Below are 19,481 nucleotides of genomic sequence, written 5' to 3' on the forward strand. Positions count from 1 at the left end.
AAAACTTATAGAAATTTAAAATCGATTACAAAATTCCACCCGGACAGACATACACGAAGGCAAGTTTATATAAACGTGGTAAAATAATAATAAATGAAATATCCTGAGTGTGTTTTGTTTCTTGCCATTTGGCTTCTGGTTTTTATATTGGCATTTTGCCATTTTACATACTTTTACTTTTTAGCTTTTTAAACTTTTAAATTGCCTTTTATGAGGGTCTTTTGACCTGGGCTGGCACCCCTTGATAATTTTTAAATCTCCACCGTTGTAAATTTTATGGTATTTTTAAGGAATATAAGGGTCTTTTGGCCTAGTACCATATTGGCCTGCGCGCCAGTTTTCAGAATTTTAACATTTATTTCACGAACCTTTTTAAAAATTCTTTTGCATGGCCTGCATGCTACTTTCTAACTTTTCGATTTCGTATTTGTAATGAATTGTGTTGAAGCTGTTATCTAGCTCCACAGCCTTTCTTTGTAATTGTAATGTTTTAGTTTCAATAAATGCCACGGGGGGCTTTGCCGGGTCTCCCGGCTGGGTCCTTGCGCCGGTGTGCTTGCCTGCGTTTCCCTCACTGGGGGGGGGAGATCTGTCGCGGCGACGAGCTCACGATTTTCCCGTACGCCCGATTATGGGGGGGGGGGCAGATATAACTTAATATGGTAAGACTAAGTTTATATGGTAAGACTAAGTATTAATGGTAAGGCTAAGCTTATTTTATACCCTTTAGCGTTAATGCGATCTGTTGCGTTGTGAATCTAATCTGAAATAGCTTTTGAGAAAGAATAATGCGAAACTGTAAAGCGTTGAAAAATCTCTCGATTATTTCGCTATTAGGAACGCATATGGCGATAATCAGAGTGCGCTATATGATAAATAAATAAAATACATACAAATCTTCTTTTATTTCTTCCATGTGTCCATCGTGAATATCTACGACGATCGTTGGTTGATGTTAAAAATAAGTAATGATATTTCACAAATACTTTGAACATTCTCCATCTAGATAATGTTACAGTTGACATTCAGTAGCTTTCGTAATGTCACAATACTATGAAAAAATTACTTTTAGAAAGTAATACATTAAGTTACATGTACTGGTTTTTGAGTGAAAGCGTTATTGAGAGAAATGATTGCAGGATAATTTTTAACTCATCTTGCATTTCGATATCCCCAAATTAATTTCCGAATTATTATTTGTTTTGCAGAATTTATAATACGGAGTAACATTACAGAAATTTCAAAATGTAAATAATTATTTAAAGCTTTGTTTTGAATGCTCTCATGTCAAACTTTACATTTGTTTCATGGTAATTCGAAAAAGTTTTACCAACCGAGCGTCTTCTTTTTCTTCCTCATCTGCATTCATCATATCATCTTCTTCTTCTTCTTCTTCTTCATCATCAGCAACTTCAGGTTCACTGCTCGTCTAATGTTAAAACAAGGGATCAGTCACGGTACTTTAAAAAATAAATTAAACAAACAATTAATTTACACTTTAAACTAATTAAAGTTTTGATCAACTGCTTTTTTTTAATAAAACGAAAAAAAAAAATACGAACAGTTGTGACACGCTATTGGTGAACTCCAAAAACTCCAAGCAGAAATACTTTTATTTTATAATCGTCGTTGAACAGCCGACCCATTTGTTTTGAACTGACGACTACTAATTTACATCTCCGTAGTCTTGTCATTTTGAACCCAATCCAGAAGACAAGGGAACACCTGGATCAAGTATTAGGAGAAATTTGCTTTCGTGGAGGACTCTCTGCTGAAACTTACCCTCATTTGTGTTAAATAGAAGGGAAAACCCACGTAAACCTCCCACGGTTAGCATGATGGCAAAGGAACTTTTACCCATGATCCGTCTACCCCATAGGTTATTTTATGTCAGCACTGTGGTCTGTGCGAACCGTGCACGGAATTCGTATCGACCAGCCATTGCCGTGATTCAAACCCGGTCCACCGCATTGGAAGATGAATGCTTTATCTCCTGAGTCACCAAGGCAGAAATAATTAATTGAATTGAAAAATTTCACTCAAGCATTTCATAAAAATAAGCACTTCAGAAAGATCTAATTAATAAATGGAAGGAAAAATAAGAAACTAAGACAAAGTCAACGAGGAAAAGAAATGGGAAGAAAAAGTTTTCTGAAGGTTTCGAGAAATACAGGATAATACAAAATAAATTAAATGTCTCTACTTAGCAGTTTTTGAATACAAAATGATTTGAAGTAATCCAAGAAAGGCAGAGTTAAAGAAATTTAGTAGATCTAATAATATAAACCATGGAAAAGCGTTGAATATTCTGATTTGTTCTCCAAAATAATTCTGTCGTTAACTTTTTCAGATAGGTAATTTGGTATTGCACGTAAAAGAATTTTTCAACATAACGGCAGTTTTTCTGACATTAAACAAAAGTAAATATTTTAAGAGATGTAAGAACAGTCAAACTTACAGTTTTAAATTACCTATCCAAAACTTCTAACCGTGTAATTTGTTACTCAAAACATTTGTGAAAATAAAATGTGAAAAAAAATATGCATAAGGTCTAAAAATTATTTCAATCATATAAAGCGAAGCCTTTATTTATTTACTTATTTTACTTTATTTTAAAGGGTACAGCTACGTTGGATGATACTCCCTACTCAAAAAATAAGTTAAGAACTTAAAAATAATTAAAGAAAAAAATAAAAAGAGCCGTAAAAATGAAAATCAAAATTTTACTTAAAAACCACAAGGGTGAGATAAGAGGGCTTTCTCTTAGGTCGAGTATTATCGTTTGGCCCGATACATAAAAAATCTCAATAGTTGGCAGATCTTGAGTTCGATCGCCCTTGACGTCAAACTAACTTGCAATTGTAACCCAATGAAAAATTTTCTCAGGTTGATATGGTTTCCCTCCCATAAACTTCTATTTTTTAAGTTCCGCTTGTTTCGAGGCAAGAGATTTTCTTTCAAATTGGATTTAAAATTACAAGGATGAATACTGTCATAAAGTTTAACAAATAGCTCTGAAGAAAAAATGTCCAGATGCTTTTTTCATAAAATCACCAACAGCGTGATGTAAACGTTTTCTGACAATCATCAAAGGAAAAAAGAAACGCAATCGCAGTTTGTAGCGCAGAAACATAAAAGGATTGTTCTATAAAGCGTGGAGCAATTAACGCATTGCATTGAGTTGCAGTCGACTTATTTTTTAGAGTATCTACAAATTTCTTGCCAGTATAAAAAATAATTTTTTTTCTGATAAGATAAAAACTTTAATGTACAGTGCGCAAAAGAAAAAAACGGGATACTTCAAATAACTTTTATCTAATGATCAAATCTTCGCGTTCTAGATCTCAGTCTTAATGAACGGAGGGCGAGACATCAAATATGCTAATTAATTACAAGCATTAATTAGTGAAGACAATATTTCAAGTTACGAAATCAGACAATAAAACATGTTTTTTTTTCAATAAACATACCTTTTTTTTTCTCGACGGATGCAGATTTTTTACCACCAAAATATAGATGGTAGCAGCAACCTGGGAAATATTGTCTCAATAGTTGGGTCAGGAAAATTTAGACCTCGTAATATTAATTTTACATTTTATGCATTTCGCCATATCTCGAGAACTTTTAAAGCGGATTTACGTATCTTTGCTCAAAACTATAAAGTTTGTTTTTCGAAAAACAATTTCATACAAAATATAAATTTTAGTCAGTTTTTTTTCTTCTTTTGACTATACTATTTTTCAGTTGAAAAAAAAATCTTACATTACACTTGGCTTCTTTTTTTTTGAAATGGTATGAGCATGTGTATTAAAATACTTATTTAAATGTCTTTATAGTAGTGAAACTCTTCAAGAAGATTTCTCAAATAAAAGCTCGAAGTCCCCCAAAAATGTGCTATAGTTTGTCTACGCTAAGAACTCCTCCCGTCACCAAGTCTGAGTCCGTCTGGTGCTATGGAAACAAGAATTGTGCACTTTAGGGAGGGTAGCTTCACTAACACCATAGACCGAAGAGATTCCCTTTCTCTCGTCGACCCGAGCCGAAACCACTCCAAAGCAGTGATCCCGCACCCCTACTTGAAATAGTCATACCTTGTTACCATAGTCACCGCCACAGGTTCAGACGAATGTCTGGGGGAGTTCTTATTTTAGATACACTATACTACTATTTAGGAAGGGAACTTACGTGAGGAGCAGAAGATTTCATGGCCGCGTACTGGTAAAGATAGGTAGCAAGATATCCGATGGGGTCACTGGGTCTCCTTTGAGCCACTTGAGCCAGACCCTTGACCAAAGCATCTCCCAACACACCAGCCAGGTAGCGACTGTCCTTGTTTTGTCGATCGAAAAGAATGGGATAATCTATGAGAGGTTTGCTTTGTGCCTCCTCCTGCTGGTCACTTCTCTCCATCTCAGTTTCAACGGCTTTCTCCTCCGCCGTACCTTCCGGTGTGGGAGTATCGGCAAAATCAGGGGTCTCCCCACCGAAAGAATCGTGGTCAAACAGATCCACTGTAAGATAGTATAAACCAAAACGATGAAACGAGACTTATGGTTGTCCCCCGAAACTATTTCGCCAAGGAAACATTACAATTTAAGTATTTCAAGACAAAGCCTTAGTTTTAAACTACCCAAGTCAAACTTCTATTGATGGCCAACATAATACTGATGGTAACCATCAATAATTTCATCATGAACCATTACATTTTTTTTTACAGTAACCAACATAAGTAACCATCACCTCAATGTAGGAATTCGGACTGATTTATGATGGTCCGACATAGGAATAGCAACTTGTTTTAAAGGTTTGTTCATGTCGAACCATCACGAATTTCCATCACAGTATCATAGAAATCAAATGTTGGAACGATCATGAACAACCATCACCCCAATGTTAGAATTCGGACTGATTTATGATGGTCCAACATAGAATCGAGTTAACATGTCTTATGTACCAATGAATTAATAATTGTAGTGGTAGAATTGGAATTTTGTAGTGGTAGACGCACTACACACCCTTTATTATATGATTTATTTTTATGTTGTTTCAAGTTTCCAGTTATTTACAATATATTTTGTTTATTTCAGACGCGCATGAAGACGGGAATTTAGTCGAATCATAAGGTTAGTTACAAAATTAAAATTTCCGTTTATTATTTTTTTAATATCTAATATCTTTAAATCTAAACATTTCTTTAATTCAATTACGATGCATTAATCGCTTTTATGTTTCAAGGTATTTTCAATTATTTATTGTTAATTGAAGCTAGCCACAATGGTCGAATTATCGTCGAAGCAAAACACTTTTGATTTCATTTTTAATTTTATAGTAATAACTAGTCACAATAACAAAATATCGCCTGTGTATTGAACCGCCTGCAGGGATAGCGAACCAATGGCACGCCATATAATATTTTGGGCACGCCACCGATCACGAAGTTCACTGTGAAGCAATTTACCAATTAAATTAAAATTCACAAAAACAAACATAAAAAAATAAACAATTATTAACAAAAAAATTACAATTAATGCCAAAAAACAATTAATTACCATAAAAAACAAGCGAACAATAAATAACTAGCAAAAAAAATTGACAGACCTGCTTAAAATAACATCTTACATTCTAATATAAGTTATTTGTCATCTAATCTGCAACAGCAGAAGTCACTCTGATGTTACTTTAGGTTGAATTACGCGTATAACTCAGATATTGCAAACTGTATTTTTTTTCATAGTAAATAAAGAGTTTTGATTTGATAGTATTTAGTGTTATTATTTTCCCAATAATCCCAATTGTCAAAATTGTTTGACGGCACGTCTATGACCAAATTAAACAATTTTTTAGAAAAAATGGCACGCTGGTGCATAAAGGTTCGAAATCCTATCGTATCCGCCTGCCAAATGCAATTATTTGTTTTCAGTTATGAATGTTGTTTGCGGTTGTTTTTCGAAGGTTCCGGCGTCGTAAGAAATGATGCGTTTTTTGCGAATAACACGCTATTTTCATGACTTTTATGAGTTTGCAACAGTTACTCGTGACTACTAGATTTTGATTATAATAAGTTATTCTAATTATTGTAATGCCTGTTTTACGAGGCTTGAAGCCTCGTTTTACGTGACATCATGGAATTTCATCCTTAACGATTTAAATTTTATCAGTATTAGAAAGCTTTAGTTTACATTTAGAATCTCGAATAATTTTACACTTAAAGATCTTAATCGAAGCGTAGTGGACAATTTTGAAAAGCTATACCATGCTTAACACTAAATCGATGTATAAACTATAAAGATCTAAGTTTTTAGATCTTTCAGAAAAATCTATATTCATTAAGAATATTCACACACTAAACTTTTCATACATTATGTTTTCATAAATGATTAGTAAAATAAACATAGTGACGTTATGAACATTAAAGGAAAAAAAAACATCATTCAAGAAAAAAATCAGACTGTTTATGTTTTAACCCACTTAACATCCACGAGGACGTTTATGAACCAATGTAACGTGCTTATGAGAATATTAATAATTTTTACGAATATTTTTAAATTAAGCTAAAAAAAATATTGTTTTGAGTAAAATCAATAAAGTCAAAAGCTAAATTAAAACTTAAACATTTAGAAAGTTCTTAAAATTTTGTTGTATGCAAATGTTGTGTTTTTGTTATTTTTTTGTTGTATTTTTGTTATTTTTTTGAAATTGAGAAATATTTTTAGGAACAAGAGTCCACCGTTTTGTATGGTCAACTCATTTATCCGCTTCCTTAGATATGTTTATGTGATTATATTAATGTTTAAAAGAAACAACAATCCAATAAGAAAAAAAGAACTTTATTTATTTCCTTTTGATAAATAAATATTTATTTTACAATACATCATCAAAGCAAAAGATTGCCGATGGACTCTTGTTGAAATATTTATCAATTTCATTTTCATTGCATCAGGTAGCTTCAATTATAAGGAGTTGAAAGTTTGAATATTCAAGTGTCAAACTTAAAATTGCAAGAAATAATAATGACGCGACTCCTTTAAAAACTTTTAAAGCTTAAATCAAATATTGTAATTCTTTTATTGCTTTTGGTCAATAACTAATAAATAATTTTTGAGTAAGATATAACTGTGATGAATTTTAATAAAACCTATATCTTTGCATATTTGAAACTAATCTAATTATCAAAATCTATTTTATTTATTTCTTTAATGTTTTTGTAGTGAGACTTTTGAATAGAAAAAAGAAGGAAAAAAATGAAACAAGAGTCCACTGACTACATCAAATATAGCACAGTTTGTTCAACATTTGTTCAATTACACGTACTTAAATTACATGTTCAGGAAAAATCAATAGTGAAAAGAAGGGAAGACGTACTTATAATACAAAAGTTGGTACAAGAAGATGATTTAGTAATGAACCCTTTAATGCATCGTTTTGAATATTATTGAATAAAACAATGTTGAAGGATTTTGACGCAGATGTCAGAAAAATAAATAAAGCCTGAATATGTTGGCTGATTCATTAATCGCGAACAAAACTGGCTACCCAATGAAAACATTTTTTTGAAACTTTTTTGACAAGGAAAATATGAATATACTACAGCTTAAGTGCTTTATATTCGAGGTAAGCTTTAAATCTTTAGCTATAAATATTACCATTTAAACACAATTCACTGAATTTAAAAGCGAACACATATTTTTAAAGAAAAGACTATCAAATGTTTATTTTTTTTAAAAAAATACAACCAGTTGAGTTTTTTTTTTTTAAAATTTAGAAGGAAATTATTATAATAAATAAGTACCAGATACTAAATTCTTACATAATATAGTGAGCAGAAATAATGCTGAGACTGAGAAAAACATATGTCAAACATTAAAAAAAATACATCTTATTATTTTTATTTTAAAAATCTGTGATATTTGCACCGCTAGACAAAACTTGACACTTAGAATATCATTAATATTTAACAGTACGCATATTTATTTGTAACGCAAAATTATAAAAGAAAGAAAGAACCACCCAGGATAACTTTTAATCTAATGATTGGATCTTCACGTTCTATGACTCAATCTTAATGGTTCAAAGGGGTGACATTAAATATGCCAATTAATTAGTTCAGATGATATTTTAAGTTGCGAAATCAGGCACAAAAACTTACTTTCTCGGAATAAAGATACCTTTTTTTCAACGAAATCGGGTTTTTGACCCACGAAACATGGGAAGTAGCCGCAACCTGGAAAGTATAATTCCCCAATAGTTTAATCAGGAGAGCTGTCTAAAGTTTGGACCCTTTATTGTTAACTTTATTTTTTACGTATTTCGCCATATCTCGAGAACTTTTTTAACGAGTTGAATAATTTTCGCGCACAATCATAAAATTCGTATAACCAAGGATAATCCCATGCAAAAAGTAAATATTAGTAAACATTTGAAATTTTTTGCACTATCATTAAATAAAAGAATAAATGTGCACCAACATTTATTTTTTGCATGGGATTAACTTAGGGTAAATGAACTTTATAATTGTGGGCAAACATTTTTCAATTCGTTTAAAAAGTTCTTGTGACATGGAGAAATACGAAAAAGGTAAAATAAAGATTAAGGGGTCCAAATTTTGGATCACTCTTCTAATTTAACTATGGGGGCCATAATTCCCAGATTGTGGCTACCCCCGATATTTTAGGAGGTCAGGAGCCCGAATCCGATAAAAAATAAAGGATATGTTTATTTAGACAAAATACGTTTATAAGTCTGATTTCGTACTGAAAATATCGTCTGCACTAATTAATAAGCACATTTAAGGCCTCCCCCTTGAACCAGTAAGATTGAACTTTAGAACTTGAAAATTCGATCATTAGATCAAAAGTTATTCAGGGTGGTCCGGGTTTTTTGGTGCACTTTACATACGAATATAATGCCAAACAGCTTTAACGGTAACCGGTTGAAATTGCAGAATATATTCGGAGACTTGCAGAAATTTTCGATATTCACGCACGCATTAAAGGGTAAACATAATAATTAAGCTTTTATTATTAATTCAACCAACGCTGCTTTATAAAATTTGGTTTACGGAAACTTATCTTTTCATCTTTTGAATACATTACAATTTGAATATGAAACATTTTATTTATTTGAATATGAAACAAATTTATTTCCGTTTCGCCTCATTGATTGTACAAGCACTTGAAGAGTTTTTATTAAAAGACTTTTTGTAATAAATTTAAATACATTTTTACAAACTTAAAATTTAATTTATTTGGAATAGGTTTTGTTTTGAATACTAAGAAGTAATACGTAATTGCTCTTTTTGAATTCCCGCCATCTTAACGTAAAAAGGGTAAAAACAACAAAGAAAGTTATTATATAGATGCTATAGGTGTCGTGAGAGCGTGTTATAAATTCACTATTTGATTTTTTAAAAGAAATTATCTTTGAAGTGCACTCATTTATACGCATTAAATTATTAAAAAAAGAATGAAAATCTGTTTAAGGTTATTTTCTAAAACTCTTTCGTTTTTAAAAAGAACGTATTTATCTTTAAAAAAGGTAAAAGCATTAAAATTTAACTTCAATTTATTATTTTGCATAAAATTAAAAAATCAATTTAATATATGGCAGACTGTTTTCAAATGAAACGAAATTAAATTAACTATAATTATTAGAAACAAAATTCTGCTACCCCAACACTGCATTCTAAGCATATATAAAGCATTTTTAAAAAATCAAACCTAATTACAATAGCCAACCTCGTAAATTTTACGCTACAGGTCTATTAGTATACACCTTGTGAAGCTGGGCCGAATAAGAAGCATTTAAAGGAAAGAATTTTATCTTTTAAGAATTTAAAGAAATGAGAATTTTTTTTAAAATCAATTAACGGGTTATTTAGAGATTGGATTACTTTTTACAATTAGAGAAAATCAGATTGAGCTTTAATTGTAGGAGATTCTGGTAAAGAGGTGAAAATTGTAGTTTTTAATCTCTTTCCAGTTTTTTTTCTAGGTTTTGAGTTATTAACTCTTCTTTCTGTTCAACAATTTGCTAAGTTGTGATCACTTTATTCTTATATCGCTGAAATGGATAATTAGAAATTCTTAATTATAACTTTGTTATCCCCAATTTCTTAGATTAATCTTCATCAAAGATTTCAAAAATATACATTAGGATAAAGGGACAAAAAAATATTAACATTATAAAACTATAGAAAGTTGTAAAATGATCAGATCCTTCTAGAAGTAGCCTCTTGGACTTTTATAAAGTTTTTTTTTCCTTCTGGCCATTATTTGCTAAAATAATGAACAAGAAGCATACATGAAAGTCCAGTATGCTTTTAAGTCCAGTATGAGTGTCAATATAAGAAAGCGTTGTCCGTGAAGGTGATTTTTAAAAGGGTCACTCACGTTTTTCAGCTTCATCTGTGGGTGGACGCTGCCAAATATTCACTTGAGATGGACTCTGGTTCTCTCTGATCCGGTAACCCTCCAGAAGATCACGAATCGTGAGAACACCCGGATGTGTCAGGTAGTAGTCAGGGGTACGATCACTCTGGAAAAAAAGAACGAAGTAGTTATGGGGCGAGAGTAGATATCAACAATGTCAACCGTCATCTATAAAAAGTTACCCCAACGTAGATTCGAGTTAACATGTCTTATATACTAGCAAATTGGAATTTTATGTTTGTAGTGGTAGATACACTACAGTGTTCCCTCACCAGTCTGTGATAGAATTCGATGAACGGATACCACTAATTGATTCATTGCTGTTTTTTGAGAAGGCTGTATTAATATCACCGTACTTTTAAATGCTGATCGTGAGAGATGTATGAAGTTCACGGTCGTGGTCGCTCCTGCGTTGCCATTAGCAGTCGAGTGCATAGAGGCCGACGTTGTGTGTGATCGAGACTGAGTAGCAACAGCCCGAGGAATAGACTACTATAGCAGTAACAAGTAGCAAGTCAGCTGTTCAACGGGGACCATCCATCGGAGTAGGCGTGTTCATATCAAAGTGAGAGTTTCTGGCAGAGTAGGCGTGTTCGCATCACGTCCGGGTCACCAATATGGGGCGAGAGTAGATATCGACAATGTCAACCGTCATCTATGAAAAGGTACCCCAACGTAAATTCGTGTAAACATGCCTTATATACTAGGGAATTGGAATTGTATTTTTGTTGTGGTAGATACATACACTACAATAGTCTTTAATCTCAATCCTCTTTTACATTTCTATGTGGTCCCAATCAATCCAAAAAACCGAGGGGCGAGTTCCATAACATGGCGACAATGGAGTGAGCTCCGAATCGTCAAAATTGTTGAAGCTGTTCTCGTACTTAAAAGTTATAAAAGTCCATTCAGTTTTAAACTTAAGTGAGTTAAGATATCCCCTCCTACTCTTTCTACCTAACTCTATGTCTTTAATGTTACATAAAAGATTTTAATAACTAACTTATATTTGAAATGCAAAATGCTTTCTAAATCGGTGTCGATTTTATTTTTGATCCTGACATATCATTGAAATAAAAATTAAGATTTAATATGCACTGGAATTTAGGCAGAACAGTTTTACCAGATACAGTAAAGAGATATTTCCTTAAAAATCATGAATCGAATATTATTATTTCTAAGAAACTTATTTTTTTTCTTCCTGTTATACTTTGTTTTTCTGTAAAAAATATTGATTTAACTTGTAGACTATAAACAAAATTGTTCGAAAAGTTTGCAGTCAAACAATTGTTTAGATTTTAAAACTTAAAATAATTTGGAGCGTGGTCCATTGACCCAGTGACATGCAAATAACCTATTTTTTACATTTTTAAAATGACTTGGGTGCTAAATCTTGGGGACAGAATATTGTCAAACAAATTACTGGCAAAATATCGCCTGTACAAAGAGAAAAAAAAATCACGAGATCAAAACCTTCTAAAATAAAATAAAATTGTGTGCTGAATTTGTTAAGTGTTTCACCTTATCTTTGACGGTTTCGTCGGCACCAGCCATGAGCAGAATCTTATAGTAATTTCCTCCGTCTCTCATAACAGCCGCATAATGAAGAGGAGTTCTCCCTTCCTGCAACAAATAACAGATGATCTTCATCTAAAAAGTCATTCATTAAGTAAAAAAAATATTTTTTGCACGAAATAGAACGACTGAATATGAGTTCTGTTTATTCTAAATTCTGAGCATCTTTATACAGTCGGACCTCTATTTAAGAAAGTCGCTACATCAAGATAATAAGTTCATTGTATAGAAAATTCGTTAAATAGAAAAATCACCTTTTTAAATACCTAAACAACACGAAACAGGATTTAAATTCATAAACACTAATTATAATTAAAATAGCAATTGATACACCTTTATCTTGTAAACTAGTATCTACTATTTATTTCATAAATTCTTAACCATAAAAGAAATCTGCATGGAAAGCTAGAATAGAGAAAAACATTAACCAGTATTACACTATCATGCTACATAAATTGTGAACTAAAAAAGCTAAAATTTATGTATAAAATTAAACCAGCATTTATTATGAAAGCAATTTTAAACATACATTACCGCAATGCGATATTAAGTTTAATTGCTCCTGATAAAATCCGGTAATTTAGTCTAAGTTTTTTGTTTGAAATGTAAACAAAAAGGTATTTTGCTGCTTTCTTTAAAAGTTAATTGGAAGCGAAAATCAATTCAAGGTCATTTCCCCCATGAAATGCGTTAACAAGTTTGAAGCGTTCTGAAATATTTTGGGAAATAGGGAAAGTGGATTTCAAAGAAAAGTTCGTTAAATAGAAAATTCACTTCGCTATTTGGAAGTCATTTCCAAGAAGAAATTTCCAAAATGTTCTTGGTTCCTCGAGAAAAAAAAATCGCAAAATAGAGAAAATTCGCAAAATGGAAGTTCGTTAAAAAAGAAGTCCGTGTGTATTGGTTTAGTTAAATTGTTAAGAGAATTTGAACAACAAGTCCTTCTCTTTAAATTTTTATACAGTAATGATTTTGATGAAAAACGTAGTAGGTTTGTACTAGTTTAATAAACCTTAAAAATTGAACTTAAAAATGTAACTATTGATATTTTTCGATTGAATTAATAGTACATACGCCTTGAACAGTAAGGCTCGCATTTTCGCAAATTTACACGCAATGAAAATGTTAAGTTAAAGGTACTTTTCAAATTTATTTATTTATCATTTTATTTTTAATTTGTTTATTTTGGATGCAATGAATTTTAAAAAAGTGTTTAAGGCCACAGATAATAAAAGACTTCAATTTTGTTAAAAATACAACACTACATGAAAATATTATGCGTTTCTATTATTGAGCTATTTTAAATCATTCTCTGATAGAGTAGTTTTTTAGTGATCAGAATTGGCCGCCCAGACAATATGATTTAACGTCGTAGACCCTTTTTCCCAGTTTATCTTTCTTTATTCAGGATTATGTCATCAAGTGCGTATTTATTCACATGGTATACTCTTTATGATAAGAATTCATTCACATTTATGCAAAATAGAAATTTCAACATAAGAGTGCACGCGTGCATTCTTAATCAAAATTACATCTTGTGTGAATTTTAGGACTTCCGTCATTTCTCACTTTTGACTCATTTCGCAATTACTCTATTATGACTCAAATACAAGACACTTGAATACTTATAAATTTTAGAATCGATATTGAAGATGCAATGAATAAATTACATTGTCGGGTCCATCCAGTGCTTCAGGGAAGTTATCGATGATATACTTGACGATGTCACTGTGTCCGTGCAGAACAGCCAGGTGAAGAGGACTCGCTCCCAACTGGTCTCTGCTCAGGGCAAATCTTTTCCTCGTCAACACCGACTCCACTTCTCCGAGGCTCCCCCTTATAACGGCCTCGTGGACACCCCGGATTCTCGCCTGCAAAGAAAAACAAATACTTAGAAGAAGAAATTTGGAAGACGCTCCTAGAAGAATGTGAGAGAAGGATGTAAGAATGAAGGGATAGAAGAATGTGAATGTGAAAACAATTCTAAAGTGGGCGTTAAAGAATATAGAGGCATTTGATCAGCAATCTACTTCTCTGACATCGTCAAGCCTTTTTGAAAACTCCTAGTCCTAACTGTTTGAATTCGATAACTTAACTATATTTCCCTGATAATATTTTACTAAATAACTATTTTCGAACATTGCTGATCACACAAACATAATTTTATTTTATAACCATCGTTGAACAGCCGACCCAATTTTGGGTTTGCGACTACTAATGTTCATCTCCGTAGCCTTGTAATTTTGAATCAATCTAAGAGGCAAGGAAACTCCTGGATCAGTACCCCCAGAGGCATGATTTGTTATGCAAACATGGAGGACTTTGTGACTTGACAGATTTAACTTGCACCAGTCACCATTTACTACACGGGAAGTCTTCAGCTGACGGTGATCGAACCCATGTCCTCTTGGACATGGGCCCAGTGCCCTACCAACCAGGCTATCTCGGCCCTACCCAAACATAATTGTCATGTGTAAAATAATCGTAATCAATAATTAAAGTTAAAAAAATACTATCTGAAGCTATCACAAACGTTCAAGGAAAAACAGCTCTCAGAAAGGTGTATTACCTTATGGTCATCACCATACGAACAAGCAAAGATTACTGCCATATGAACAAATGTGTGTTTGCGTGAATCAAATTAGTTCTTTAAGTACGGCGACTCAGGTCATTAGGACCATTACGCCAAATAGCATAGATGCATCGATCGTTGCGAAGTAAAATAGATTAAATAAATAGAATTGTAATAAATAGAATAATTAATTAATAAATAAATTATCAAATTTATTGGCACACTTTTTCAACAGTAACAACTCTTCCATAACAGGAAGGAGAATGGCATGTTCAAATTTTAAAAGTCATAAATTGGTGTCTGAGGTATATACAGATTGTCTACTAACCATATAGGTTGGGACAAGCTCTAGAAATTCTTGGACTTGACGGTCACTGGAAGAACGTCCGACGAGTCTATCTCCCTGCCCAGCAATGACCACGTGCTCCAACCTGAGAAGATCCTTGTCACGAATCCAAACATCGATTAGTTCATTGAGTCTATCAGCTGAAAAGGAAAAATCACAATCGGTGAAAACTACAGTCTATTTCGTCAAGAAAACGATACACCTTCGGAGAGTTCATTTTGATGCGAGGATGTCGCACTGAAGAATCGTCGCCGGCGCGAAACCTTTTCCCAGTCTACCATAAATTTTCTAACAAGCGTTTCTACGGAACCTATATTTCGTACGGAAATGCGTTATTACGGAGCTTATATCTTATATGTGCTCGTACCACGAGCTGTTCTTTTTCTTTCTGTAAACAGACTAGTTAGCAACAATTAAAGTACATAAACAAGTATAGTTCGTTCACCAGGAGTTGGCACACTTGACTCCACCTCCTCGGACGAAGAGTTCATTTCAGGGCGGGAGGAGAAACGTCTCCGCGTTTGAAATTCAGACAACCCTTAATGTGCTCCAAATGCAATCAATGAATTCTTTTTTAGTCACTTACTTCGCTTTATCATCTGCTATTATACCTTTCGTTACCCTTGCTAATTAAATACATTGCAGTAAAATGTTTCAAAAAGGATAAATTATTCACTCAAAAGAGAGAAGTGTCATCAAATTTATGAAATAGTTAATGTTAAAAAAATGCACATAAAGATTGCGAAAAAAAATATTTTTGTCATACGATTGACAAATAGCAACCTTGTTCAGAATTGTTCACATCCTTCTCCCAAAAACAGCGACATAGTATCGTCGGATACCACATGATGGAGGCGGAGTCAAGTGCCAACTCCTGGTGAACGAACTATATTTACATACATTTGTTTAGTTACCTTATTCGTCATCATATGTTGCAGTGTGAAAATTAAAACAAATAAATGATAATAGATTAATAATAAAAATATTTATTTTTCTTAAGGGATAAATTACTATACGTATTTATCTCAAGTTTTTTTTAGAGGTATTTTTTCGTATATGGAATTATAATTTTCATTTTAAAGCGTTGACTAGATTTTTTTTTGTACCATGAGAAAGCCATTTTATTTTTTTATATTATATCCGTCATTGAACAGCCGAACCAATTTTTGGGTTTACGACTACTAATGTTCAACTCCACAGTCTCGTAATTTTGAACCCACCCAGAAGACAAGGAAACTTCTGGATCAGTATCCCCAGAGGTATTGATTTGTTATGGAAACATGGAGGACTTTGCGATTCGACAGATTTAACGTGCATCCGCCACTATTTACTGCACGGGGAGTTTTCGGCCGGCCTGGGGTCGAACCCACGAACTCTTGGACATGGGCCCAGTGCCCTACCAACCAGGCTATCCCGTCCCTCCACTAAGAATGCCCCTCTCAATCACATACCTGAACTGGAAGATCCTTTCTTTTCTTGCTCTGGAGGTGAGTCAAAATCCTTTTCAGCTGAATCTGGCTCTTCAGCTTCTTCCTCTTTCTTCTCTTCTATTCCTACTATCTCCTCTTCCTCTTCTTTTCCTGTTTCCTTCTCCATTTCTCCCTCTTCCTTTTCCTCCTCATTCTCCTCCTCATTTTCTTCCTTCTTCTCCTCCTGAAACAAATGGAGCAATACCTTTGTATTTAAATATACACTTAAAGGATTTTTATTCAGGAGATTTTTCATATACTTCCTATTTGTCTTATTATTTTTAACGTATCGCATTGCAATGTTAAACAATTGATACAGGTGCGAAAACAAATGCAAACCGGTTTCGTCCGATAATTATAATTTTACATGGAATCTTATAGTGCGTCTAATAATTTGGCCAGGGACTGTAAGTTGGAAAAAAAATTACGAAAGTCTGATGAATTTCTACGGAAAAAAAGCGAAATTTAATTTTAAAAAAAAATAATCTGTTTGACTGTTGAAGGAAAGTGAAAAGTGGGGAATGATGATTTTGAGAAACATCCTCAAAATATTTTACGAAACATTGGTGTGTCACCCAATTCTAGTTAAAGCATACGTTCAATAGCACCATTGAATCCTATGTGCCACTTATTGAATGTTATGTGCCACTGTAAAATAGTGAAGGTGTTTACTTGGATATCTTCTGTGTGCTCTTCAGTTGGTAACAACTCTTCCGGCTGTTTCTCTTCCTTGTCGTCCACAATCACTTCCTCTTCCTCCTCTTTTTCCTTGACGGGAGGCTGATCGTCTTCTGGGCTTTTCACGTCAGAAGAGTCATTTTCTGGCGATGATGAAGTGGGTGAGATGTGTGTTGGCTTGTTGGTAATCTTATTCGTTGAATTCATGTAAAATTCTGCTGTTCTTCCTTTCTAAAAAAAATTTCAAAAAAATTCATAATAAATTCCGTATTGTAATGAGTCATCAATGCAAAATTTTTACCCAATGGAAAAATGGGTCTTGGTTTGGATCTGATAGCGTCCACACACATTTCAGCTGTGTTCAATAGCAATGGTAAACAGTGCGCATGCGTCGTCACTGCATGCGTTGCTATGGCTACCGCTGCTGTTTTTCTTTTCACTAGCAGTCATTCTCAATGCATTTTCGTGATTATAATTTAAATTATTTTTAATTATTAACGTATAATGACTGTCTTGACGGTGATTCCAATATAAATATGAATACTGAAGAAGGAAAAGTATTTTGTGACGTCTTGAAACACGTACATATAGGCAGGATATGAAAATCAAGTCCGACGACAAACATCCATGGAGACAGTTTTTGCAACCCATGATTTGACCCATGATGTATATCTTTGTTTCTTTTTTAAATTTATTACTCATAAGTAACGTGCTTTTTACCTACATTTTCCATGCTGTTCATTTGAAGATTTCTGGTTTGGAATATTATGGTGATTGCTAATTATCTTATCGTTTAATATTTGCATAGCGATAATTTTGTCATAAATATTACAAAATACGATAGCATTTTATAAATGATTGAGAAGAGAGTTTACGTTGATATCTAAATTTCTCGAAATTCTTAAATATTTAAACATTTATTTATTATCATCATATTTTGGAATTATCATAAATGAAATATAAAAATCATTTAAAAAAAAAATTAAATTTGACACTTAATTTGCAATAAATTTACAAATCAGTTTTGAAAAAAATTAAATAGGGTAAGCTAACCAGTGAAGGAACACTTAAGCTTGGCTAGCCTTTTACAAAATCATATTAAGTTCAAAATTCGTAAGTTTAGTTAAATGACAGAGTCAACATATTTGTTACTAATAGCAAATTATGTAAAAAAATTGTAGAGAACTTACATAATATTGTTTTAAAGTTTTGGAGGTTCAAATAACAAGTAGTAGGAAGACCAAGCGAAGGAACGGCTCTTACCAGTGAATGAACACCCAGTAAAGGAACACTTAATTTTGTTTATTTTTTAATGCCCTTTATGAATTTATAAGCCATACAAATATTTAAAAACATGCCTATTCTTGAAATTATAACATATAAATACTTGGAAAATGTTAACTTTTTTTTTGTAATCATGAATTGAAAATTAAAGCGTCAACATATTAACACATACTGTTCATTCACTGAGAAATCTATGCTCAGTAAAGGAACATGCCTGCTCCCTCATTGATTAGAAGTTGTTTTTCGTATTTTTAACATACATTTGAGGCGGAACATCACTAAAGGTACAAGTAAAATAAAATTTATCTTTTATTTTCATTAACTTAGAAAAAAACCCAGTAAAGGAACACTTGTTCCTTTACTGGTTTTTCATCGTTTGGTGATCCAGTGAATAAAGTACTTCAGTACTTTATTATGCTATGATGCTTTAAAAAAATAAAACGTAACTTCAATAACTATATTTTGAATTCTCCTTTTCACAGTGACAAAAATAAAACTATTACATGCAATTAATTCCACTTCAAACATATAAATATAAACACTCACCTTATAATTTTTTCAAAGAAACAAGGTGTTGCAGAGATAATAACAAATTCAAAAATTTTTCCAGAGAAGTCTATTTGACCAGGTAATCCAAAACATTGCTATATGACTTCCTATTGTTTGGCAGTAAGCTATTGTTACCTATCAATCTAAAGAAAAACTTTCAAATTCTTATTTTTAAAAAATATATATGAAATGTTCCTTCACTGATTGGTTTACCCTATCTAGTCTACGTTAATTTTTTTAACTTTCTTGATTCATTCAAAATTTTAACTTTCTTGATCTTTATTAATTTTTATGTAAAACTAATATGAATTAATGAATAATGGATTTTAAAATCTGTTTCTTGGGGTTTTTTTCCATCAAAATTTCAGCGTTCATTTCATTAAATTTTAGTTATTTTACTTTTCTTAGCACACGTTACTCAGTTTTGGATTATGCATTATGAAACACATGCTTGAGAAGATTAGGACACTTGTTTAAGACCAATTTGCCAAATTTTTTAATAAAAACTTGTGGTGCGAGGATCAGTTTAAAGTATACAAAAATTGCAGAAAAAACCATTTTGAGAATAAAGCATATTAGGT

General features: G+C 32.5%; 2 protein-coding genes across 2 annotated transcripts in view; both read right to left on the reverse strand.

Moving 5' to 3' along the window:
* The window catches only part of LOC107438163 (galectin-4), a 104,308-nt gene that overhangs the window by 38,360 nt on the left and 46,467 nt on the right, over positions 1 to 19,481 (reverse strand). The gene's annotated exons all lie outside the window — the stretch shown is intronic.
* LOC107438162 (uncharacterized) overlaps positions 1 to 19,481 on the reverse strand; it is a 66,764-nt gene that overhangs the window by 10,863 nt on the left and 36,420 nt on the right. The window contains exons 17-24 of the mRNA XM_016050373.3: positions 17,062 to 17,298; positions 16,372 to 16,573; positions 14,903 to 15,060; positions 13,673 to 13,873; positions 11,949 to 12,050; positions 10,389 to 10,533; positions 4,186 to 4,511; positions 1,335 to 1,429 (exon numbers count right to left, since the gene is read on the reverse strand). Of these exons, the coding sequence (XP_015905859.2) occupies positions 1,335 to 1,429; positions 4,186 to 4,511; positions 10,389 to 10,533; positions 11,949 to 12,050; positions 13,673 to 13,873; positions 14,903 to 15,060; positions 16,372 to 16,573; positions 17,062 to 17,298 (1,466 nt within the window). The remainder of the gene's footprint in view (positions 1 to 1,334; positions 1,430 to 4,185; positions 4,512 to 10,388; positions 10,534 to 11,948; positions 12,051 to 13,672; positions 13,874 to 14,902; positions 15,061 to 16,371; positions 16,574 to 17,061; positions 17,299 to 19,481) is intronic.

This window comes from Parasteatoda tepidariorum, chromosome 2 (assembly GCF_043381705.1).
Source record: "Parasteatoda tepidariorum isolate YZ-2023 chromosome 2, CAS_Ptep_4.0, whole genome shotgun sequence".
Taxonomy (NCBI): Eukaryota; Metazoa; Arthropoda; class Arachnida; order Araneae; family Theridiidae; genus Parasteatoda; species Parasteatoda tepidariorum.